The 26,246-nt window shown below is 38.6% G+C and overlaps 1 protein-coding gene across 2 annotated transcripts; it reads right to left on the minus strand.

Moving 5' to 3' along the window:
* Positions 1-26,119, minus strand: haus7.S (HAUS augmin like complex subunit 7 S homeolog). Of its 2 annotated transcripts, NM_001127757.1 has the most exon segments (10): positions 1-754; positions 4,668-4,779; positions 5,464-5,673; positions 7,523-7,613; positions 9,215-9,373; positions 13,094-13,203; positions 20,897-20,958; positions 23,327-23,394; positions 24,181-24,296; positions 25,964-26,077. In NM_001127757.1, coding segments are annotated over 10 exon segments (1,047 nt in total). In that variant the 5' UTR covers positions 26,018-26,077; the 3' UTR covers positions 1-689.
* Positions 26,120-26,246: the final 127 nt, after the last annotated feature.

Consider the following 26,246-nt stretch of genomic DNA (forward strand, 5'->3'; position numbering starts at 1 on the left):
TTGCACACTGCTTTAAATGTGCTATAGCTTTATTTTATTAAATTGTATATACATAGGCAACCACGCCCCTGTCTGAACGAGTTAACCTAAATGTATAACCAAATAGGCACTCAATATTCTGCCTATAGCAATTTCATATTTTCTTGACACAAACAGCTAGAAATTCTTTATACAGTAAAACAGTTGCTGCACAATGGTACAAAAAGTAGCCACTACTACTTAACAGCAAAAGGTCGTTTATTACCTTGTTGTTTTTAAAGATAACATCCTTAAAAGAGTTACATTTGTTATGCTACAGTTGAAATAACCATTGATTCACCAGAGACAAGACAGTATCTTTTGATGGAAAACGAGACAACTTTTTTTGACATGTAAGTTTATTCTAGCTGAACAGTTGTTTTTATGGGTTCCCTTTTTATCTTGTGATGCAACATGAAAAGGCATGGGAGAAATGTTTAAAACTAAATTCTACATCAATGTGCTTGACCATATATGTATGCTCTTCAATCTGTTTTCAATGTGTACCACATTAAATAAATATAAAAATATGTGCATTGCTGAATGTATCAGTACAAGTTCAACTGTCCAGTCTTCATCATGTGTCAAAGTTATAGGCAGTCATTTTGAAAAGCACATGTTTTTTGCGATAGCACTGAAGTTCGGCACAAAGAAACCAAAAGCTCAGTTCTTCAGTCCTGCAATGAACTTTGTTGGAATGCCTCATAGCTCTGTCTCAGTTCTTTCATTTTTTCACCTAAAATATAAAACAAACAAAAATATGAATTCATTATACTTTTTTTTTTTTTTTAGACAGAATATCAGCTCAAAGCTTGCTGCAAGCTTTATAAATTATAAACCCACTTATGATTGCCAGGATTCTTCTGTGTGTACTTATAAAGATAATTCATAGTGGATATCTTTTAATGTAAAAATACCTTATTTTATATTGTGTTCTTTGTTTTTAGAAATTTGCCATTTTGGGTGTCATCCAGCCTATATAGTTAATTTAAGTATGGTGAGAGTAAATATAAGTCCTGTGATTGTATTGTGACCAAAATGTTTGTAAGTTACAGAAGTATATAATGCAGTGGTTAATTTTTAAATCATAGATAAACCAACTCATCGGGTTTGAAAAGGGGACTATCAATTTATAAACACAATATATCCATTTGAATAGGAACTAGGATTGGATGTGTTTTTGATTGTTGAGTTTTTTACTAAGATTTAAGTTATTCAAGTGGTATAACTTAGTTTGGATCAAGTACAAGCTATTGTTTTATTATTACAGAGAAAAAGGAAATAATTTTAAAAAATTTGGATTATTTGATTATAATGGAGTCTATGGGAGATGTTCATTCTGTCATTCTGAACTTTCTGGATAACGGGTTTCCGGAAAACGGATCCCATACCTGTATTATGATTTGCTATGAAGTCCAGTATCTTATACTTTATTAACCCTTCGAAAAGCTTTCCTACCACTGATGTTAGACAAACTGGCCTATAGTTTTGAGGCTGAGAAAAGGGATCCCTTTTTGAATATAGCAAATAAATCCAATGGAGAGCAAATCAAACTTCTTTGTAGTGTTTATTTAAAGATGCATAACACTACATGTTTCGGACCTCTTGGGTCCTTCCTCTGGTGCAGTCTCTTTTTGAATTGTGGCACCACATTAGCAATTCGCCAGTCTCTCTGCACCATGCCAGACCTCATTGAATCCTAATAAATTAAGTTAAGAGGTTTGGCAATCACAGAGCTAAGCTCGCTAAGTACCCTGGGATGAATACCATCTGGCCCCGGATCCTTTGTTTATCCTAACATGTTCTACTCTCTTTTGAATTTCCTCATGTGTGAACCATGCATCATTAGTTGTATTACTATAATTGGGACTATTAAAAAAAGAAACCTTCATAAACTGGTTCCTCATTTGTGTAGAAAGACTAAAAATGAGTTCAGAATCTCAGCTTTTTTTGTTCTCATCAACCAGCTGACCCCCTCTGGTATTAAGGATCCCATCCCTTCCTGCTTAATTTTTTTTACTATTAAGATATTTATTAAATAATTTTGGACTCTTTTTACTGCTTGCTGCAATATCCATTTGCATATCAATTTTAGCTTGCCTGATCACTATTCCCTAAATGCTCACCCACACAAATGTTAGAGGTGAGTTCAGTATTATTAGTTATTACAAGATCCAAAAGACAGTTATTCCTAGTAGGTTCTTGAACGAGCTGGAATAAAAAGTTGTCATTCAGCATATTTACAAACATACTGGGCTGGGAGTAGCTGGGCTTCATACTCGTCACTTATATGAGGTTGTTTATAGCATACACCAATGATAATTTTCTTTGTAACCTTTTGCCCAGTCAAAATCTCTACCCAGAGGGATTCCACCCCTCACCAGTGCCAGCAACGGTTATTTCTTTAGTGCATGACTTTAATTCAGGCTTTACATACAAACACACTCCTCCACCCTTTTTAATCCCTCTGTCCCTCCTAAAAAGGGAGTAACCATTTAAATTCACAGTCCAGTCACGTTTCATCCCACCAGGTCTCAGTGATACCAATTACAGTGGTGTGAAAAACTATTTGCCCCCTTCCTGATTTCTTATTCTTTTGCATGTTTGTCACACTTAAATGTTTCTGCTCATCAAAAACCGTTAACTATTAGTCAAAGATAACATAATTGAACACAAAATGCAGTTTTTAAATAAAGGTTTACGTTATTAAGGGAGAAAAAAAAACTCCAAATCTACATGGGCCTGTGTGAAAAAGAGATTGCCCCCCTTGTTAAAAAATAACTTAACTGTGGTTTATCACACCTGAGTTCAATTTCAAAGGTTATAAAGCCATTTCTAAAGCTTTGGGACTCCAGCGAACCACAGTGAGAGCCATTATCCACAAATGGCAAAAACATGGAACAGTGGTGAACCTTCCCAGGAGTGGCCGGCCGACCAAAATTACCCCGAGAGCGCAGAGACAACTCATCCGAAAGGCCACAAAAGACCCCAGGACAACATCTAAAGAACTGCAGGCCTCACTTGCTTCAATTAAGGTCAGTGTTCACGACTCCACCATAAGAAAGAGACTGGGCAAAAACGGCCTGCATGGCAGATTTCCAAGGCGCAAACCACTTTTAAGCAAAAAGAACATTAAGGCTCGTCTCAATTTTGCAAAAAAACATCTCAATGATTGCCAAGACTTTTGGGAAAATACCTTGTGGACCGACGAGACAAAAGTCGAACTTTTTGGAAGGTGCGCGTCCCGTTACATCTGGCGTAAAAGTAACCCAGCATTTAAGAAAAAGAACATCATACCAACAGTAAAATATGGTGGTGGTAGTGTGATGGTCTGGGGTTGTTTTGCTGCTTCAGGACCTGGAAGACTTGCTGTGATAGATGGAACCATGAATTCTACTGTCTACCAAAAAATCCTGAAGGAGAATGTCCGGCCACCTGTTCGTCAACTCAAGCTGAAGCGATCTTGGGTGCTGCAGCAGGACAATGACCCAAAACACACCAGCAAATCCACCTCTGAATGGCTGAAGAAAAACAAAATGAAGACTTTGGAGTGGCCTAGTCAAAGTCCTGACCTGAATCCTATTGAGATGTTGTGGCATGACCTTAAAAAGGCGGTTCATGCTAGAAAACCCTCAAATAAAGCTGGATTACAACAATTCTGCAAAGATGAGTGGGCCAAAATTCCTCCAGAGCGCTGTAAAAGACTCGTTGCAAGTTATCGCATACGATTGATTGCAGTTATTGCTGCTAAGGGTGGCCCAACCAGTTATTAGGTTCAGGGGGCAATTACTTTTTCACACAGGTTTGGATTTCTTTTCTCCCTAAATAATAAAAACCCTCATTTAAAAACTGCATTTTGTGTTTACTTTGTGTTTGTTTTGTGTTATCTTTGACTAATAGTTAAATGTGTTTGATGATCAGAAACATTTTGTGTGACAAACATGCAAAAGAATAAGAAATCAGGAAGGGGGCAAATAGTTTTTCACACCACTGTATGTAAATTTTTAAAGCATGCATGGTCTCCCATTTTACCTGACAAACTCTGTGCATTTGCCAGCATTTATCGGAGGTTACTACTTTTTCTTTTGAAATTTGCATTACTTAGTGGAGAATTATATCTTAAGTTAATATTAGTCTGTTTTCCTTGTAACAGAGGGGCCTCCTTAGCTGGTAAACTGTATGCTCCCCCTTAATCCTCCCCCATGACCCCTTACTAATCCCACTGCCGCGTCTACCCTAGCTTCCCCATAATTCTTTATCTCACCCACACCTTGCCTAGTTTAAACACTCCTCCAATCTCTGTCCGCTGTCTTCCTAAACTTGCACTTTGCATGGGCAGAATTTCTGAAAAATTTACATTGGAAGACCTTCTCTTAATCTTAGAGCCTAAGATTCTTAGATCCTGAACCCCGGATAAGCCTCCATTTTCCTTTTACCCACCTTAGATTTTCTAACTGTCACCCAGCTAGCTGCCTCTTGTTTGTCTAGGTAAACTAAAAGTCTCCCCATTAGGAAATGCCCTTAAACTGTATAAAAAAAGCACACATTGTTCAAATGCATGGCATTAAGTGCAGACATAGCACTAAAGTAGATGGTATACTTCATAAGAAAATGTTGAGGGATGATGTAGCAGGGGAGAGCTTACTCACACAGAGTGGATATTGTGCTTCCAGCCCATTTCTCCTTAGACTGATGCCTCTCCCTCACCACATCTACAATATTCTCCGAAGTTTCCGTAAATTGGGCGATGGATTCAAGCTCCTATAAGAACAGATCAGCCATACATAAAAGACAATTTCAGCATGCACCATACAGTGGTTATTGAAAATTTGTAAGCCCTTTAAAATATCAGCTGATCAGGTGTGAGTGACTGACCATATTTTATTTAAAGAACAAGGATCCAGCAAAGTCTGATCACACATACAACACATTTGTTGATATGTAACAAGGCTTGAACAAAGGAGGTGTTTGAGGACCTCAGAAAAAAGTCTTGTAACATTTTTCAGCTTTATGGGCATCAACTCTTCACCAACAGATTGTGTACAAATGGAGGAAATTCAAGACTGCCGTTACCCTACCCAGAAGTGGTCGACCAAAGCATGGAATAGTCTGAGAAGTTACAAAGGCAACTGATGAGTCCGGCATCAGGAGAACACTGAACTGCAATGGTGTGTATTGCAGGGTAGCAAGGAGAATATTGCTGACAACCTACAGTTTGCTAAAGATCGAGTGGACAAACCAGAAGGATACTGGAAGAATGTTTTGTGTATATAAGTGACTAAATATAATAATTTGTGTTTCATTTGTTTAACTAGGTTTTCGTCATCTACTTTTAAGCCTTGTTTGAAAATCATGATTAAAGGGTTCACAAACTTTCAAACACCACTGTAGCCAAGTAATAACTTAACACAAGGAGAATGCCTAAAGCTTTACTGCGATTTATACCTTAAAGCAGGTGCTAAGGGACTGGTGGACAAATTGGAAAAAGGGTCCCATAGGGCTCATATGAGGGGCAGGATGGCCACAGTGCTCCTGGAACTCATTCGCATAAATTTGATTAAAGGCTATAGTCAGTTGATGAAAATCAGTCAAGGCCAGTCTCAAACTCTGAATAACCTTATCACCATCAGTCACAGAGCTGCAGAGGTCCACACACTGCAAAAGTAAAAATATAAAGAATGAAACAAAACAACTCATAGCTCAGAGCTATGTTAAACTTTCTATTAACACCAACATTTAAGCCAAGGCATTCCTTATCTAAGGAAATATATTTGAAACTATTATTGGATGACTCATCATGCTATAAGAATTGTTTGTTAACCATAATTGACCCCATGGAGGGCTTCAAGGAATATCCAGAACAGAATATAAGCATAAAATCAAATCAGGTCAAGTCTTAGTTGGCATACAAGTTAAAGGAAAACTATACCCCCCAAACAATGTAGGTCTCTATAAAAAGAAATTGCATAAAACAGCTCATATGTAAAATCCTGCTTCATGTAAATAAACCATTTTCATAATAACATACTTTTCTAGTAGTATATGCCATTGGGTAATCATAAATAGAAAATTTCCATTTTAAAAAATAAGGGCCGCCCCCTGGGATCGTAGGATTCACTGTACTCACAAACATACCAACAAACCATACATGTTAGGCCACATGAGCCAATTAACAGACAGAGTTGTGTCTTTTGCTTCCACACTTCTTCCTGTTACAGTTAGAGTTGAAGTATTTCTGGTCAGGTGATCTCTGAGACAGCACAGAGACCATCACGAAATGGTGGCTCAAGGCAAGAGATGTAAAAGGGCAATATTTACTTAAATATATATTCCAGTTTGGTAAGATTCTTTAATATGCCACTTAATATGATATGAACTATCTGTTGCTTAAGTTTTCTTTTGGGGGTATAGTTTTCCTTTAAGCCCCATATTCCATTCATTTCTTTATGCCGAAGTTTGGGTACATAAGCCTTAAATTGGCAATAAACACCTTTGTTCAATATAGAATGCACAGTGTGTCTTTTGTAATTTAAACAGTAAGCAAATGTTTTATTTGCTGCACTAAGGCTATGGGCACACAGTCTGTTGGCTCTGGCTGTTGTCAGCCTGCGTATTTTTGCAGGCTGAGAGAAGCAGATCTGCTCAGTGCCCGTTCCATTAATTTGAATCTGATCAGCCTGTGTGCGGTCACACACAGGCTGATCTCAGCTCAAATTCTGACCTTAGCCCAAATACTGACCTCAGCTCCAAAACAGCAGTACAATCAATAGAGCAGGGGCACTGAGCAGATCTGCTTCTTTCAGTCTGCAAAAATACAGTGTGCTTATAGCTGTAATATCCAGCCTGGAGTTGAACTGGGAATCTGGTGTTTCTGGGCTGTCTGCATTGCCGCTGCTCTATGTGGGCTGACAGCTAATTGCAATTAGGTATGGCAAGCTTGACAAAAGGCCGCATGGCCTGAAACATTCCGGTGATGCCCAAAGCTGAAATAAAGGCTTTTTAAACACAAAAGTTTCACAGTCTGCATCTGCATACAAAGGTTGAGGTGAATTAACCTTCCCAGCAAAAGTCACACTATCACACTAATCACTAGTCACTAATATCACACTAGGCTGTTCCAGCCATCCACTTTTGTCGTTCACCTCACCCAAATCTGCTCCATGTGTGCACACAGGCTGATGCTGTGCTTGTCAGGGCACTTAACACAGGCCACGGAGGGGTAAGTGTGACATTAGTCTAAGAGTGTCCTTTTTATCTGTATGTTTGACACAAAGGCAGCAGGTGGTTGAAGCAAAGAGTTTATACAAAGCTCAATATCTCTCTCTTAACTAACTCCTCTACTTTCTTGGGGTAGGGAGGTATGGTAATAAGAGTAAAAACAAATAAATGAACCATTTAGTAATTCATAATGAAAATTTTTTAATTATTAATTACATACGATAAGTATATATGATTTTTATGGAAAATATGCTCTTGCTTGGACAGTCCAATTACATTTGCTTACCTCTTCTTTAAGGGCTTTCAGAGATGAAGAAATTTCCAGCAAAGCTTCTACAGAATTACTCATATCTTTTCCCTTGCTAGACTGGGTTGCTCTGGAGACATGACAAGTTAAGCAAGTGTTTACTTATAATTTATATAGACACAAGTTATTGAGTCTTTAACAGTAAATGATTACTTAAAGAGTATTATCAGCATTTCAGTTTTTGGAAAAGTGTAAATATATTGTTACTTGAACAATGAAATATTTTTTTATGGAATCTATCTACAAGTCACTGTGCAGGTAACATTTATCTTAATGGGGAAGTTTGGCCTGGAATTTTTGTGTATTGTAACGTTCGTTTTTTTCTCTTTTCCATTGATTAAACTTTATAGAGTTAATGCTGAGTTACAACAGAATAATATGCTACATCGGAAATTTTTACCAGGCCCTGCACTGGCTTATATAACAAGCCTAGGGCCCTAGGCTAAAGCTAAGTTGCTTCTGTTTATAATCTTTAAATACTGTAAATATTCAACCCTGGAACAGGGCCCTTGGCAGTTGCAATTTATGGGACTTCCCAGCTAGCCACCTCTGCAATGTTTAACACGCATAATTTGAAAACGTGTACCAAGTTTGATCTATGACTGTCCTTCAGCTTTAATGGAAGACATGCTTAGGCAATATCCAAAGTGGCTACTGCTCTAGTATTAATATTGTGCCTGATGAATACATTTGCTTTATTTTTTACATTAGTAGTTAGCAGTTAATTTGGACAATTCACACAATTGCAGACCCATCTGCAGCTGTAATTCTGTTGCAGCTTTATGTATTGATGGTAGGCTTGTGATATTCAAAAACATTTGATTAAACAAGGGCTATAACTTTGGCTTGCTTTTTTTTTTTTTTAAAGCTCTGATGGCAGCCCATTAGTCCCTGCAGCCTGTACAGGGGAAATAAGTCAATGGCTGAGTGAATTTCAAACGAAAATGTAGGGAGGGTAACCTACTTTTTACTGGTTTTATAACAATCGTTCTTTTTTTCCTGCAGCCCCAAGTTATGCATACTTAAAGGAACAGTTCAGTGTAAAAATAAAAACTGGCTACATAGATGGGCTGTGCAAAATAAAACTTTTTTCTAATACAGTTAGCCAAAAATGTGATCTATAAAAGCTGGAGTGAGCAGATGTCTAACAGGACAAAATACAACTTCCTGGTTTTCAACTCTCTAACTCTGAGTTAGCCGGCGACATGAAGGGACGCCATATGACATAACTATTCAGTGAGTTTGCAATAGATCCTTAGCATGCAGCTCCGTTTCAAAAGCAAACAGTTATAACCCATGCGCCCCCCCTCCAATCTCTGATTGGTTATTGCCTGGTAACCAAACAGTGGACACCAAGAGAGCTGCAAAGCAAGAAGTAGTGTTCTGGCTATTATATTAGACATCCAGTCACACCAGCCTTTATAGATTACATTATTGGCTAACTATATAGAGACATTTTTTATTTTGCACAGCCTATTTACCTAGAATTTATTTTTACACTAAACAATTCCTTTAATATTCTGACAGTATCATCCAGTCAGCATCCTTTATGTTACACCTGCATTACATTTTGATCATTTCCATTTTTTGTGCCAACTTTTGTATTGTGTACATAATATACCCACATTTTCACATCAGTGAGTAGTGACAAAAACAATAAAAAAATTACACCTTTTCTGAAGAGATTCCTCTGCATTTAGAAGAGGTTTGAAGTCTGCAGGCCAGGGGTTGCACTCAGGGCTGAGGGTGGCCTGAAAGTGAGGACTGGAGAATAATTCTTTTAAAAGCTCTTCATTTTCTCTTATGCAGGTCACAACATTTTTCTCTGTGCTGAGAAACAAAGTACAGAGAAAATATACACCTTTAGCAAAGTCTATTTCAGGTCTGAGATTCACTATAGGCCCAGACATTATAAGTACACAGAGGATGAAACAGTCGTCCACCAGCCCAATAAACTTACCTGTTTGAATCTAAGGTCCTAGATTGTAGAAAGAAAGAATTTACAGACACTTAGGGGGTTATTTACTAAACTCCAAACTTTTTTGGAACTTATTAAACCCTGAGGATGGAAAAGTCAGAATCTGAAAATCCAGGCATCTCAGACCTGTCAAGGTTGCATATAAGTCAATTGGAGAAATCCCAATGATTTTTTGATTTGCGCTTTTTTGGGATTTTTTCCCGCTAACAAAATTTTCGGGAAAGTGCATTAATGAATAAGCGCAAAAAAACTGTACGGATTTGGTCAGATTGGAGATTTTTTTAGAAAATATTGAGATAAATTCAATCTTTGATAAATAACCCCCTTAGTTTGTTGTTTAAATTACAAAAAAAAAATTTCTTCCATACTTTTTAAAAATGGTGTAAAGGTCACTATATCCCTATGGAAGCTCAAATCTCAGCTCTAATGCTTTGCACTGACCCAGTCACAGTTCTGTCAGCTGCATCACAGAAGATTCATAAGGATAATAAAGAAGGAAATTACTCAGTAATTGACACAGTAATGTCAACAGATTGGCCTGCATATAGCAACCTAGAATGCTAAATTTATTTTGTAAAATAGTGGAGTACAGGCATGGGACCTGTTATCGAGAATTCTTGGGACCTGGGGTTTTCTGGATAATGGATCTTTCCATAATATGGTTCTTCATACCTTAAATCAACTAGAAAATCGTGTAAAAATTAAATAAACTCAATCAGCTAGTTTTGCTTCCAATAAGGATACATTTTATCTGAATTTGGATCAAGTACAAGATAATGTTACAGAGAAAAAGCAAATCTTTACAAATTTGGATTACTTGATTATGATGGAAAACAAGCTTTCAGTAATTCAGAGCTTTCTGGATAATGTATTTCTATATAACGGATCCCATACCTGTATAATCAAGTAAACAGCAATAAAACCTATGTGTCGAGCATTGATCTTGGTGATAGTGAAGCAGGTATAAGCAAACTGAAAACCAAACTGTGATCTTAAGCTACGGTGCTTGTTCCTGGTTAAGATCCATGAGTTACTTTTAAGATGGCGATGAGACCCTACATTTTTGGATATATTATAAGAGCACAGGTAAGTTGAGATAAATATAAATTATTTAGATGTGGAGTAGAATGGAAGATCTGTGCACTGGTACTTAAAAAAAAAAAAAAAAAAAAAAAGCTGATTGACATGTTAAGAAAAGATAATTATAACAAATGTTGTTAAAATATGATATGGAACCTGTGTTTTTAAATGATTAATTCACAAATGTGGATACAACACTGAACACGTAGGGAAAACCAAACAAGTTTATTTTAGTTTAATATTACCATTTTTGTGAATGTTCCATTAAGCCTGTCATGTGGAGTGATTTCTAGGTAATTTTATTTCAGCAGGTTGAAAATACACTACAACCCCTGCAGACTACAAATTGTTTAAACAAGAAGCACTGGATTTAGCCATGTGCTGGGTATGCATCTGATGGGCAAATGTGCAAGATAAATTAAAGATACTAAATTTATACTCATGGTAAATTAATTTTCCCTTAGTTTCATAAGCAGCACAGAAAAGAGATGCCTCTACACTGTAGGATTAAAAATCCAATATAAACACCCCAGTCTCCAGTAAAATTAGATAAGAATATCATGGCCTGGATGAATGAGAATCTCCATATACATATAAGCACCCCAAACTCCCTCCAGCATACAAGATAATATACAATTTAGTAACAAAAAAGTGAAGGATAATAACTTAAGAGCTGTGTGTGTGTGTGTTCAGATATCTTGTGGAATATTGGAAAGCAGGAAGAGTGCTTCACATAGCTTTAAACTCAGTTTGCCCATTGTATTCTGTGCTCTGTACCTCAGCACCCCTTCTTGAATTGTGGCTGGGTGGTGGTAAAAATTCCTGCTTGCAAGAGGCTGGGCTTTATTAAGGGTTAATTTACCCCTGTTTTAATATTCCCAGAAGAAAAGGAGACATTTTGAAGATCCCTATTTCTCTTTTGTTTGTTTCAATGATGATCTTCTAAACTTTGTGTCTGATAACATTCCCAGAAACCTTATTCTGTGTATTTTAGTATCCAACTTAAAGTGAAGAATACTTGTCAAAAGAAAAGGATTAAGCGGTTGTTGATCATGATCAGATGATTTTTCTGTTTGAAATGTTGAATGGCTTCTGTCAACGCATTTTTTTGAGTAGAACTAGCAGCAAACTGGCATCATAAAAAACAAGTTTGGTGAGAAGGAGATAAATTCTATGGACTTTAAACACCAAAGCACTGGTCATAAAGGAAAATTATACCCCCTGAACAATGTAAGTCTCTATAAAAATATATTGCATGAACCAGCTCATATGTAAACCTGCTTCATGTAAATAAACCATTTTAGTAGTATTTGCCATTGGGTAATAATAAATTAAAAAATGCCATTTAAAAAAAAAAAAAAAAAAAAAAAAAAAAGGCTGCCCCCAGGGATCCTAGTATTCATGGTACACACAAACAGACCTAAGAAACCATAGATGGTAGGTCACATGAACCAGACAGAGTTCTGTCTTTTGCTTCCACACGTCTTCCTACAGTTAGAGTTGTAGTATTTCTGGGCAGGTGATCTCTGAGGCAGCACAGAGACCATCATGAAATGGTGGTTCAAGGCAAAAGATGTAAAAGGACAATGTTTATTTTAATATACCAGTTTTTTGTAAGATTCTTTAATATGCCACTTAATTTGATATAAACTGTTGCTTATATTAATTTTGGGCGTATAGTTTTTCTTTATTTCTGTTGAGTTTCTCTTTACCCTTAAAGGAACAGTTCAGTATAAAAATAAAAACTGGGTAAATAGATAGGCTGTGCAAAATAAAAAAATGTATCCAATATAGTTAGGCTGGAGTGAGTGGATGTCTAACATAACAGAACTTCCTGCTTTTCAGCTTTCTAACTCTGAGCTAGTCAGCGACTTGAAGGGGGGGGGCACATGGGACATAACTGTTCAGTGAGTTTGCAATTGATCCTTAGTATTCAGCTCAGATTCAAAAGCAAACAGTTATGACCCGTGCCCCCCCCCTCAAGTCAGTGATTGGTTAGTGACTGGTAATTAATCAGTGGAAATCAAGAGAGTGTTCTGCCTATTATGTTAGACATCCGATCACTCCAGCCGTTACAGATTACATTTTTGGCTAATTAACTATTTTGGAAACATTTTTTTATTTTATCTTTTTACCCATTTTTTTATACTGAACAATTCCTTTAAACTCTGTAGTGTTTTGTTGGATTTCTTCTGTAAGGGTTGATTTCTAAAAATGGAGCACCACCACCTCCATAAATACAAAGAAAGCAGCATTCCAATGTTTCTGGTAACAACAGAGTGGCAACTGTTTTGCCTGCTATTAATCTGCTTATGCAGCAAAATTTATACCAAATTACAAAAAAAGATAAATGTGCCATAATAATGTGTGTAACTTAAGGGGAGCCAACCCATATAAAATCAGTAATAATCAGTATAATATTACTTATGTTTCAGTATAATGTCACCTACACACACATAAAAAACAGTTAAAGAAAATGTTTAGAATACTACCTGTGAGACAATGATTCAAGTATGACATTACTTGATATTGTGTCAGGATACTGGATGACATCTAATAGTTGCCCAATAAAGGAGATCTGCTTGAAAGGGCTGGCATGTCCCTACAATGAAGACAAAGTTAATTTAAAAAAAAAGATCAGAAACAAAACATGGATAAAAATTAAAAGTGTAATTGTAGTTCTATGTACAAATAAATATTGCAAAGCTAGGAGTGCCCTTTAAAAACAGATAAAAGGTTTTATCTGTGACATTATATATATATATATATATATATATATATATATATATATATATATATATATATATATATATATATATATATATATATATCCAAAATATAGCACTCTATGGGATTTGGCAAAAAGAAAGAGATTTTTGTAATTACCGTTAAATCTTTTTTTCTGGACATACACATTGGGGGGGGGACAGGCACCATGGGATGAAGATCCTGCAGCTGGAGATTGGACACTAATATGTTAAATTTGACTCCTCCTCCTGCTGTGGGCTTCATCCCCTGCTCTCCTCCTCTCGGACCCAAAGAAGGAACATAACATGAAAGCCAAAACAGAGAAGGAGTCCCTCAACCCCTAAGAAAAAACTCAGACTACGGAGTAACCTAACATTTGTGCAACCAGAGTTGACCCTTAACATAATTGAACAGGGAGGGGATGTCTGTGTCCCCCAATGTAGGTCAAGAGAAAAAGATTTAACGGTAAGTACAAAAATCTCTCTCTCTTGCCTATATTGGGGGGCACAGGCACCATGGGGATGTCCCAAAGCAACCCCTGAGGGTGGGACACAACCCCCTAGGTACTCACTTAACTACAGTTTGTAACTCCTTTCTCCCGAAGTTGGCTTTGTCAGGGGGCCTATCGGCTCCCAACGGAGGAAGCTATAGGGTTAAAGTCCAAATTCGAAGTACAAAAAAGGGTTCAGGCAAAATCGTATCCAAGTCCAGGCAAGAGTTCAAAAGGCAGGCAGATAAACAGCAAAGTAGATAACCAGGCAGTGTCAAAGTCCAGAGATCTGGAACAGTTTTAACTTTGAAGTTCGCGCCAAGCGTGTGACGTCACCGTGCCCGTCCCCACGTGGCTTCAATGGGCGCCGCCATCTTGGATGCGCCAATGGAGGCCCCGAAGGAAGAGACCGCCGAGCGGTCCTGACAGGCTTCGGCTGATGCCTGCACAAGAAGCTTGTAGAAGCGCGTGAACGTGTGACCAGGTAGCAGCTCTGTAGACCTGTTCAGCTGAAGCTTGGTGTCGAATGGTCCAGAATGTGCTATGGGAGCGCGTGGAATGAGCTCTGATCTTGAACCGAGGTGGTTTTCCCTTAATTGCGTAGGCTCTGGTAACAGTAGAGTGGATCCACCGCCTTGCTATGGTTGCCTTGGAAGCTCTAGTTCCTCTTTTTGGACCACTTGGAATAATGAACAGTGCATCAACTTTCTGTATGTCCTTTGTAGCCTCAAGGTAAGTCTTCATTGCTTGGACAACGTCCAACTTGTTTAGACTATTTTGTACGCTTAGGCTCAGGGCAAAAAAGGTACCACCATATCTTGATTGAGATGGAATTCTGATAACACCTTTGGCAGAAAATCAGGTGTTGGTCTCAGCACCACTTTGTCATGATGAATGATAGTGAATGGAGATCTGCAGAAAAGTGCTGCCAGTTCTGACAATCTACGGGCCGATGTGATAGCTAAAAGGAATACCACCTTTTCCGTAAGTGTAGGTAACAGAACCATGTCTAATGGCTCGTAGGGTTCCTCTTGTAGTGTTGACAGCACTAAGTTCAGGTCCCAGGGAAGGACAGGGCATCTGGTAGTAGCTGGACAATTGTCCTGTGCTTTAGCAGGGGTAGTCAGTCTCAAGGACACTATCCAGTGTCCCTGGTATGCGTGCCAGGTTTTGTAAGCCTGCAAGTGAGATAGAAAGTGCCCTCACCAGGTCAGTGTCTGTAGTGTTGGGAGGAGGAGGTGTTTGAGTCTGGCTAATGTTAGGAGAAGTCCTAAATGCTGTACATACTGGCTCAGCCGAAACGCCTTGATATTTGGCTTTACACACTGCACACGCAAAATAGGACACCTGAAGTGTCTGGCGTGTAGGTGCTGTGGGCTTTAATGAGCCTGCCTCCTCTGTTAGGTCTGTCATGTTATGTATTATGTCTTTAATTTCTTAGTAAGGGGAGCAGGGGAGAAGCGGATCGTGTCTCTGTTGTGGCTCTGAAAGATAAGGAGAGCCTGATTAGGACGCAAGGCCAAGAACGGTAGGGAAGAAGTGGCTGTAGTGCATGTGGCGCACTCTTTCTGACGCGCAGGAAGAAACCCCACCCATACAGGAAGAGAAGGGAGGTGGAGGGCGCAGACCACTGATGTGCTCAGTGTGAGTGACACTGCTCCCTTTCTCCATGGCGCATTGGAGGAAGTCCCGGCCACACGAGTAGGAATGCAGTCACAGGGAAGGGGGTGTGTGCCTGCAGCCTCCAGAGAGCGGGAAGGCAATTGGGCAGAAACTCTCTGCGCTGTACCTAGCTGGCTGATGAGGCTCTGGATTGTATTCACTGGCCCCAAAGACGTGGCATGACCTCAACCGTGGTTCCTATCACTTGCTCCAGCCACTTGTCTGTGTCTTCCTTCTGAGGACACTAAAAGAAACTAGATCCAAGAGGAGGAGAGCAGGGGATGAAGCCCACAGCAGGAGGAGTCAAATTTAACATATTAGTGTCTGATCTCCAGCTGCAGGATCTTCATCCCCATGGTGCCTGTGTCCCCCAATACAGGCAAGAGAAAATCTTTTACTGAGAGCCCAATGTTTTGTCCACAATGACTGACCTTTCACATTACCTTATTTCTTGCTTATCTAGATATAAAAATTGTGCGTATGATCAATCTCTATTTTCAGACCCCAAAATATACCTTGCGTGTACTATGGGTTAAATGTAACCACTTCAAAATGTGTGCTAGAAACTGCAAAAAGTATGCTGACCCATAAAAACCACTGTAGAATGTACACAGTCTCTTGAATCCTAAAAAGGTAAATACAGCTTTCTAAAATACCAAACAACAAAGCTTTCCTACAGTTACCATTCTTGATATTTCTGAAACTGACCAATTAAAAAAGTAATTCCCTTAATTTTAAAACCAATGTGGTATAAAGCAGGGACCCCTCCAGGGTGCAAAATTACACATACGACACTATCAAAACAGGATTCTATAGTATTCAGGAATAGTAACCAAGCAGTGTACAATAGGATGGTACTGCATGAAAAACAATCTCATAATTTGACACCCAGGTTTTTCACAAAAGCCCGTCAGTTGTATATTTCGGATATAGAATGGCTGCTGTTCTGTGGCATGCCCTCTGGCAATTAGCCATCTTGTAAAAATATGGTTCAACTAGTAAATGAATATGCTGGTGCCTTCAAATTAAATTATCAACTGACTGCAAGATTTTATCACCAAGGATAAAGTTCAATTTGCCTCGGTCTCCTGTTATCATACTTCTGTTTCTGTTACCTTTACGGACTTAAATGTAAGTTTGCAGTCAAAACATTAAGAACTGTAGGAGGGACCGTTCCCTGAATTTCCACACAGCCTGAATAATGGCATTTTTGGAAATATGTTTTGAGAATGTATTATATTTTAAATTTTGCCTAGTAGGGCCCCCAACTCCCTTAAATCACATTTTTTAAAGTTAAAGGAAGTACTTTTTAACATGTCTCAAAGGGAATATTTTTATATTGAGCACTGGGGTTAAGTTTGGATATTTTGTGTTTTGATGGTGAATTATTTAGTTGGGACTAACATAGTACAACAAAGCTTAAAGGTATACATTGGGTTTGAAGTGTTTGGATTATATTAAGAAAATAATTGAACAGAATGGTTATCCAATCCAGTTATCACACTGAGAAATAAACAATTGTAAGGGGGAAAACAACAGACAAATGTTAAAATAAAAAAAAAAGTTTGTGTGTACAGTTGTGTTCAGAATAATAGCAGTGTTAGTTCAAGTTAGTTGAACTAAGTTAGTTCAAAATCCTCATAATAGCTTGTATTTCCATACACACAAAAACATTGGGAACACATAACATTCTATTCCAAATCAAAATGTGAACAAAAATGTAACAAATTTGTTTTAATAATTTACAGAAATTGTAAAAAGGGAATATTAGGCCATTCCAAAAAATTATAGTGTCTGCATTCTTCCTTAAAAACTGAAACATGTTTCAAGATTTTTCTTTCCTTTGAATCACTGAACTTATATTTAGTATATTAGTTGTATAGCCACTGAGTCATGATACAGGACTATAAGAGTTAATAAAACAGGCCAAGGCATCATTAAATAAATATTTCTGCGCCAAAATCATATACGTAGTAGCAGGGCCGGATTTACATAGCAGGCACCCCTAGGCCCACTCCTATTCGTTGCCCCTGCCCCTTCCCCTTTATTGTGCAAATTTCATCACTGGGACCCAAGCAATGGGTATTGGCGCATATCCCCAGTGTTTTTTAACCAATGTGGGTGTGGTTGGGCAGCATGCCGCCCCCTAAAATCCTGCCGCCCTAGGCCCGGGCCTTGGTGGCCTTTCCACAAATCCGACCATTCATAGCAGGCCTCTCTTCACTAAGGTCTGGAACCAGCCATGCGTAAAGGGGTCACAGCCTGTGATGCCCTGCTCAAAGCCTTGTCTGATAAGTGCCAATACATGTGGAGGGGTGAAAGCCCATGGAGGGGGAACGTAAAGTTCACAGCAAGGCCCCTCATAGGTAAAGTGGAGGTCACACTATTACCTATATACAAACATATTTATCATCGCAGAATCCATACCAGTTGTACAAACGCTATAAAAACATGACTAAGTTTGGCTCTTGGTATATAAGATGGGAACATCTGGGAAAAGGCAGGTCACACAGTATTACTAATTGGAATTTATGAACCCAGTAGGAATAAATATGACCTCTACATATTATATAATTTCTCTACAGTGTTCCTGTAAGGAGTTATGGTTACTATATGCTTGGTCCAATTTCTTCTCAAATTAGGTCATGATAAACTGAATCTGTGTCCTGAGGGAAGGGGCATTTTCCATAGAAACTAACTGCTAAAGAATGCAATAAATTTATTTAGTCAACCTTTCAATTCCTAAGGTGAACCTCCCTCAAATATTTACATTTTTACATGATAATCTCATGATGGCACCTGGACCAGTACCAGACTGGGAGTTAAAAGCAGCTTTGACAAAAAAACAAAACAAAAGCAGCCCACATATATACATCTGCACTAAAGGGAGTATTTATTTTTAAAAAGGGAGACAAACATCACCACTGATTTTGCCCATAGCAACCAATCCGCAATTAGATTTGGACTGTCACCTAAAAATTAGAAAACAAAGGTTAATAAACCTACCCTTTAGTGTCTGAAATGGCAATAAAAAAAACTAAGCCAACATAAAACTTTTTGTCTTAAATTAAGATTACATTTGGAGAAAGAAAAATAATGCATTCCAGCATAAGAACCATATCCCATCTGTGAAACATGGTGGTTGGTATGTTCTAGTTTGGGCCTATTTTGCAGCTTGCCATCATTGATTGAATCCTGAATTCTAAAGGAAAATGTCAAGACATCTTTCCACTGAATCTCAAGATGCAACAAGACAATGATCCTAAACACACGTCATTCTACTTGAAGAATAAATTGAATGTTCTGGAATGGCCAAGTCAAAGTCCTGACCTAAAAGGAGAACTCAACACTCAACTATAAAGAACCCTACCGCCCTAGCCTACATAGACCCCCCCCCGGGGAAATGCTCCCAACTTTTTACTTACCCCTCGGTGAAGATTCAGGGATCGCAGTTCATGGCAGCTGGGGGGAAGGAGGGAGGGGGTATTTTTTTTATTTTTAGTTAAGGGTTTAATTCTGCTTTAAGGACTGAACTCCACAAGCGTTTTTCCACGGATACACCTGAGCGGTCCCATCCGCATGCGTAGAAGTGCTAATAGACGGAGAAGCTGCTCAGAGTCGAGGAGAGAGGGGACCAGAGATGGGGTAGGCGACAGAGAAGGTACGTGCCTACTCTGCCTATCCCTAGTTCGGGCCTTGGACAGACTGTTTTGCCGCGATAAAATGCAGGTGACAAGTCGGATGTCAAATGCATCCAAATATAATGGGACTGATAGAAAAATCCCAGGACAGTTGTTTGTGTCGGATGGAATGTAGTTTATACCTGCGATTTATCTATCAGTTCCATTATATTTGGACGCATCGGACTTGTCGCCTGCATTTTACCAGGTGACACGACTCTCCGAATAACGCTCGTAGAGTTCAGCCCTATTACAATTGAAATGTTGTGGTAAGACCTAAAACGAGCAGTTCATGTAAGGAAACCCACCAACACCAGCTGAAGCTGTTCTGTATGGAGGAATGTGCTAGAATTCCTCCATGTGCAGGACTGAGCAACAGTTACTGTAAACATTTAGTTGCAGTTATTACTGCACAAGTGGGTCACACCCAATACTGAGCAAAAGTAAGTGAATAATGATTCACTTACTTTTGTCACACACGTTATTGGATATTTCTTTTTTTTTTTTATTAATACATGATCAAATATAATTATTTTTGTTGCATTTGTTTGATTAGGTTTTCTTGAAAAATCATATAATGTTTTAGGTCACATTCATATAAAAATATAGAACATATATGTACATGTTATTTGTTATAGGAAATTATCTTATTTGAAAGAGCAGAGATTTTATTTCTGTAGCTGTAATTTCTGACAGTGGATGAAAAATATAACAAGTACAACATAGAGTAAAGGGGCACAATTCAAAGTTCACCAAAACAGAAAGTGTGACTTAGGATGTTAAGTATCTTTAAAAGTGGCTTTAGTCAGTATACAATAATTTTAAATTCCCTCTGAAAACCAGCCTGTGTGCGTGAAAGCTACTTTAGGAATGAACTATGTCTCTAATAGAAGGCAGGTTTTCCACCAAAGGTCTGGAGAATGGTTCATAAATTAATGTCCATATGTAACAGTAAATCACAGCGGATGTTTCCTGCAGCTTAGAGGATGCATTTCTTCAAGTGGAATTGGTGATTTTTTTCAATGAGATGGCACACTTACAGCTGAAAAGTACAGCCAGATTCTTATCTACCATGCAATATCATCAGGGAGGGTCTGATAATTGCCATATCAATTCTGCAGCATGACAGTAACACCAAGACACAGGGCCAAAATAAAAAAAGTAAATTGAGAAGTGAAAAAATAAATGAATTGAGCAACAGATAGTATGGCCCACAGAGCCCAAAGTTTGCAGTTAAACTGTGGCAGGTTCTCCAGGATGCTTGGAATTACCATGTGAGAATTTCTTGAAACTGCACAGCACAACCAGCCAGTAGGCTTTGAACGTAACCTGCATCTTAAGGTGGCAATACAGGGGCAGATTAAAGATGCCAATATTGGTCCTTTAGACTGATTTGGCAGCTTATCTGCCTGTGTGTGGGGGGGTTCCAGATGGGTCCTCCCGATCGATAGGCCAAAAATCGTTCAGATAACGATCAGTCAAGCATTGTAATCCCCAGGGCGGAACATTCAGATTCACCCGATAGTTAGTGGCATTTTGGCTTAAGATTCGCTCGTCTGGCGACCTCGCCAAACAAGCGAATCTAACAGTGTATGGCCACCTTTATAGTATCACCTAACATGCTGAAACTATAAAAACAACATGTTTTATTTGGAGCAATGAAATGGGTGAATCTCCCATTACTGGGAATAAACATATCATAAATTTATACTTACTCTAATTAGATCCAGGTCATCAAAATGGCAAAGCATGAGGTCAAAGCATAGCTTGGCAATTTCTGTGTTAAAAGTAAAACATGTGACGGATTCAGTAGGTGTTTAGAATATCTGCACATATTTATAGCAGATCAACACTTCAGAGATTCTTAGATGCTCCTAAGGGTGGTGGCAAACAGTGAGATTTGTGGCCCAGCGACAAATTTTTGCTTCTGTGGGCGACTAATCTCCCTGTGTGCCACCACATAAACCCAAAAAATTAACTGATGTAAACTGACTCAGGGGGCTTACTCAAGATGCTAAACTCTTAGTCAGCAAATTAAATATTCCCTCTAATTCTTTCTTGGCTATGTGCGTAAAAAAAAATCTTTTGTGCACAAATTTTAAGCTTGTGTGCTCATTTTTATAAAAAGGATGGGTGCAAGTCAAAACAAATGCAACATTTTGTGTTTTCAAAAAATTTCTTTTGTGTGTACCACATTATGTAGTGTGCACTGTCGTAAAAATTTGTATGCGTGTGCATACAGCTTAGAGGGAACATTTGTTCCATGGGACACAAGTGTTCACTTAGAGGCCCATTTATCAAAGTCAGAATTTATCTAATTTTCTGAAAATTACTTTGACCAAATCCACACAGGTTTTTTCCCCTTATTTATCAATCGTGAAAAAAATGAATTATATAAATTATTCAGATTTTCCACCTGAACGCTCCGATTTTTTCCTGAAAACCACAAAATCTTCAGATTATTGCACCAAACCCAGTTGCAGATCAAGATAACTTCGGGACTTCTCCCATTGACTTATATGCAACCTCGGCAGTTTGAGATGCCAGATTTTTGAATTTGGACTTTTTCCATCCTTGGGGTATAATAAATCCCAAAAAATTTGGGTTTTTCCCCCCACTAAATATTCGGATTTTATAGTAAAAAAAAAAAAAAAAAGACCCACAAATTTTTTGGGTTTTTGGCATCTGGAGTTTAATAAATTAAAAATAAATTAGCAATAACTATAAATGTATAGCCTTACAGAGCATTTGTTTTTACGTGGAAATAGTGAACCCCATTTGAAAGCTGGAAAGGGTCACAAGAAGAAGGCAAATAATTAAAAAACTACGCAAAATAAGAAGGCCATTAAAAGGTTGCTTAGAATTGGCCATTCTATAATATACTAAAAGTGACCTTAAAGGGATACTGTCATGGGAAAGTTTTTTTTTTTTTAAACTGAATCAGTTACCGTATATACTCGTGTATAAGCCGACCCGTGTATAAGCCGAGGTACCTAATTTACCTAAGAAAACTGGAAAAATGTATTGACTCGTGTATAAGCCTAGGGGCCCCATGTCAGATTTCAAAATGTGTGTGTAAATGTGTAATCATGTTTTATGGCATAGAAATCTATCTAAAACTATTTAAAAGAGCCTCCCCATAATTCCATCAGCAGGAACATGACACTGCAAAAATATGCTTACCCTGAGAAGGATCAGTGTGGGCCAGGTTATAAATTGGCTGGAGAAATGTTCCCCTTTACACCCAGTACCCTGCGAGCCCTGCAGAGACAGAGGGAGCAACTGGAGAGCGAAGATCGAAGGAGAGCGTTGAGCATCGAACTCTTGTCCCGCAGAGCTTTGACTTCCAGCCCAGCAGTGCGACCCCCTGTAACCCGGCCCCAGCAGGACTGTCTGTGACTGACTGTCACGATCGCCGCCCGGAGCAGGTCCAGGAGCTCCGGGCGGCGCGTCCTTCCCTGCCGGTGTTCGCTCCCAAAATGGCGGCGCCCATGGCCGCCACGTGGGTTGTCACTGCGTGCATCCGAAATGACTGTCGGATGAAGACGCAACATGCAGCGTTCGCACCAGACAGTTGTGTCGTGTGCACTCAACAACAATGTATGACATTCCCATTACGACGTCCGACAGTCTAATATATAGATACGCTGCAGCTCACCGTTCGTTTAAATGCTTGATAACGGTTGTCCTGCGGGTATCCTGTGTCAATCCCCCAATAGAGTCAATCAGAAGAAAATCGAAGTGCAGGACAAATTCACAGCAGTAATCTCTGACTGCAAATATTTATTGGGAACGTGAAGAACACCGTCAGTCTTCTTAACGTTCCCAATAAATATTTGCAGTCAAAGATTACTGCTGTGGATTTGTCCTGCACTTAGATTTTCTTCTGATTCACATCCGACTTGACGCCTGCGATTCATCTCAGTGTGTCAGAACGGATGCTATCGCAGGTAAAATCGATCATGTAATTCTACCTTTAAAGTCTGAGGAGGACACGTGCTGTAGCCCCAATGAGAGAAGCAAGCCTGCTTCCCGAAGAGCAGATAAAACAAACATTTGGGAATTATAGTTTTCTTTTTCCTCCTGCTATGTATTTTATTATATTTACAGCTTTATGTTCAAAGTGTATGTAAAAATAAACAAACCTTTTACTTTAGTGTCTGTTTGAGATTCCTTTAAAGAGGATAATTGTTCTTGAACTGGAGGGTAAATTCTGCAGAGGAAAAAATATTCAAAACTATATCATATATTCTAACAAGAGTTCTAAGAATAGTAGTGGTCTGTATAATTTAGAGAAACATAATACAGGTATATGATCCATTATTTAGAATGATTTGTACTCTCTTGCCAGTCTCTCGTGCAGATGCCAGACATCAAAGTATCTTGGAAAACTAAGTAAAGTGGTTTAACAATCAAATAATAAAGTTCTTTTAGTAACCTGGTATGAATAACATCTGGTCCAGGACATTTATTTACTGTCACATGTTCTAGTCATCAACCAGCCCTCAACTGTTACATTATTAGAATAGGGGAGAAATTAAACTAATTCCTCAGCTGTGTAAACAGACATAAGAGGAAACTTCATTCGATTAAGGAAGACTGAAGTGACACATTGGTCTAACTAGCAGCAATTCACTTTATCGCTGGTGGGAAAGCTTAAAAGACATTAGTCACCTGCAGAAGAGATTTATCACTGGCGATTAATCTGCTAGTGTACAATTGCCCTTCAGAATTTCTACTTTTTCACTACTGTCATTAGCCAATTGATCTTGCTCTGATACTAAGGATCCCGCCCTTTATCCACCTCTTGAAACTTATAAAAGTTAACTGAATCACTTATGCTATCAATTATTTTCAAGATCATTAAAAAAGTACTTAAAGGAATAAACCACACTCACGTTTCATGCTTTTTTTTTTGGCACTTAATAATAGGCTGGTTGATTAAGTGCATTTAGCCTATCTGGAATGGGTTACATGTGACTGTGTAAATAACAATTACCTTGAGCACAGCCACTGTAGGATGTCCAAACGATGACTTGATGGGGTACAGAGCAGCTCATATATACTTTGAGGATCTGTGAGATACACACCCTCTAAGCATGGACAGGAGAGCATCTATAAAGGGAAAAACAAATTAGTGATAATAATCAATAAATAGGTGTCGAGAAATTAAAACGTAAAGTGAGGTAAAGTTCTTTTTCCATGAAATTCTATTTCCATTATGTTATTTGATCCCTTAAAAGTGATTATGAATTTTGCATGAAACATAAGTGATAAGATAGGGGTGGAAAAAACCTTACACAAACATCTTCACAGGTTTCTGTGCTGCACACTAGCTCATCATTAAGCTAGTACTTAATCATGATTGTGTTTCTTAAAGGACAAGTAAAGCCTCCTGGTCATGTGTCTATATTTATTCCCATTACACTAGGTCCTCTACCAAACCACACTACCGAGAACTTACTGTGGCCGTCTGCAATAATGTGGAATGTTCTTTGTGGCTGCCACCTTGTCCTGCATAATTACAATACCTGCTGTTGCTTAAAGGGATACTGTCATGGGGAAAAACATTTTTTCAAAATGAATCAGTTAATAGTGCTGCTCCAGCAGAATTCTGCACTGAAATCCATTTCTCAAAAGAGCAAACAGATCTTTTTATATTCAATTTTGAAATCTGACATGCCCCATGTCATGTGACTTGTGCCTGCACTTTAGAAGAGAAATGCTTTTTGGCCGGCTGCTGTTTTTCCTTCTCAGTGTAACTGAAGGAGTCTCAGTGGGACATGGGTTTTTAATATTGAGTGCTGTTCTAAGATCTACCAGGCAGCTGTTATCTTGTGTTAGGGAGCTGCTATCTGGTTACCTTCCCATTGTTCTTTTGTTTGGCTGCTGGGGGGAAAAAGGGAGTGGGTGATATCACTCCAACTTGCAGTACAGCAGTAAAGAGTGATTGAAGTTTATCAGAGCACAAGTCACATGACTTGGGGCAGCTGGGAAATTGACAATATGTCTAGCCCCATGTCAGATTTCAAAATTGAATATAAAAAAAATCTGTTTGCTCTTTTGAGAAATGGATTTCAGTGCAGAATTCTGCTGGAGCAGCACTATTAACTGATTCATTTTGAAAAAAATGTTTTTTCCCATGACAGTATCGCTTTAAGTATTCATTTTGGGGGTGTAGTTTTCCTTTAAGAAGCCACAGTCACTACTTAGTGGTGGGGCTGCTTGGGCCTCTGTGTATTTGAAATGCCAGCGCCTAATTTGAATCCCAGTCCGGGACTGGATGAGCAACATTTAATGATCTGCTCCTTTGGTGAGCAACTAAGAATTAAGCTGACCATTTTTGTACCTCGTTTTCAACCCCTAATTCCTGTGCTCTAAATATCTACACCTAATTGGCTGTTTTTTTTTTTGTTGGAAAATTTGTTTTTTTGAGAAATGACTATTTACATCTCTCATCGTCTTTATCTCAGACATGAAAAAAGGATGTTATATTCTCTGGAACTAATGAAATATAAATCAGGCTTATTTATCAAAAGGTGAACTCTCATTTTAACCCTTAAATAAATATGTCTCAAAAACTCACATACAAGTTTAAAAAAAAGAGCAGCAGAACTACCCTCTAAAGAGCTCTATTTCACTTGTTGTGGTAGTACTTAAGACAGTCACACATTGAAGAACTGAGCTGAAATAAGTCAAGCAGCAGAGCTATCCTCTAATGAGCTCTATTTCACTCTGTGGTACTACGTCAGGCAGCACTGACATATACCAGTTCTACACACCTGCAGCCGTTCGTACAACTCCACAGCCGCCCCAAGCTCCTTGCCTCCCGTCATGGCAGCGCCTAACTGAATCCAGCCAATGCGATTCACCAATAACTGGTAAGAGAGCCCGCGCCACAATTCGACTATGCTTGTGGGGGAGTTCCGTACTCTCATTGGCTATTCGTAATGATTTGCGAAGAGGAAATAATGTAGTGCCGGAAAGTGAGTTCAATGCAGAAAACAGGAAAAGCGTTTAAGACGAATTGCGCAAGCGGAAATGGTCTCTTTTACGGCTGCGCTT

This window comes from Xenopus laevis, chromosome 7S (genome assembly GCF_017654675.1).
Source record: "Xenopus laevis strain J_2021 chromosome 7S, Xenopus_laevis_v10.1, whole genome shotgun sequence".
NCBI classification, from domain to species: domain Eukaryota; kingdom Metazoa; phylum Chordata; class Amphibia; order Anura; family Pipidae; genus Xenopus; species Xenopus laevis.

Excerpts from the sequence above, each read along its gene's own strand:
- haus7.S (XM_041570307.1), bottom strand. The coding sequence starts at position 26,119 with ATGAGAGTACGGAACTCCCCCACAAGCATAGTCGAATTGTGGCGCGGG. Across the intron at positions 24,297-25,963 it reads AGTTGTACGAACGGCTGCAG|ATGCTCTCCTGTCCATGCTT; the intron begins GTGTGTAGAACT and ends TTCCCTTTATAG. Across the intron at positions 9,374-13,093 it reads CTTGAATCATTGTCTCACAG|CACAGAGAAAAATGTTGTGA; the intron begins GTAGTATTCTAA and ends TTTGTTTCTCAG.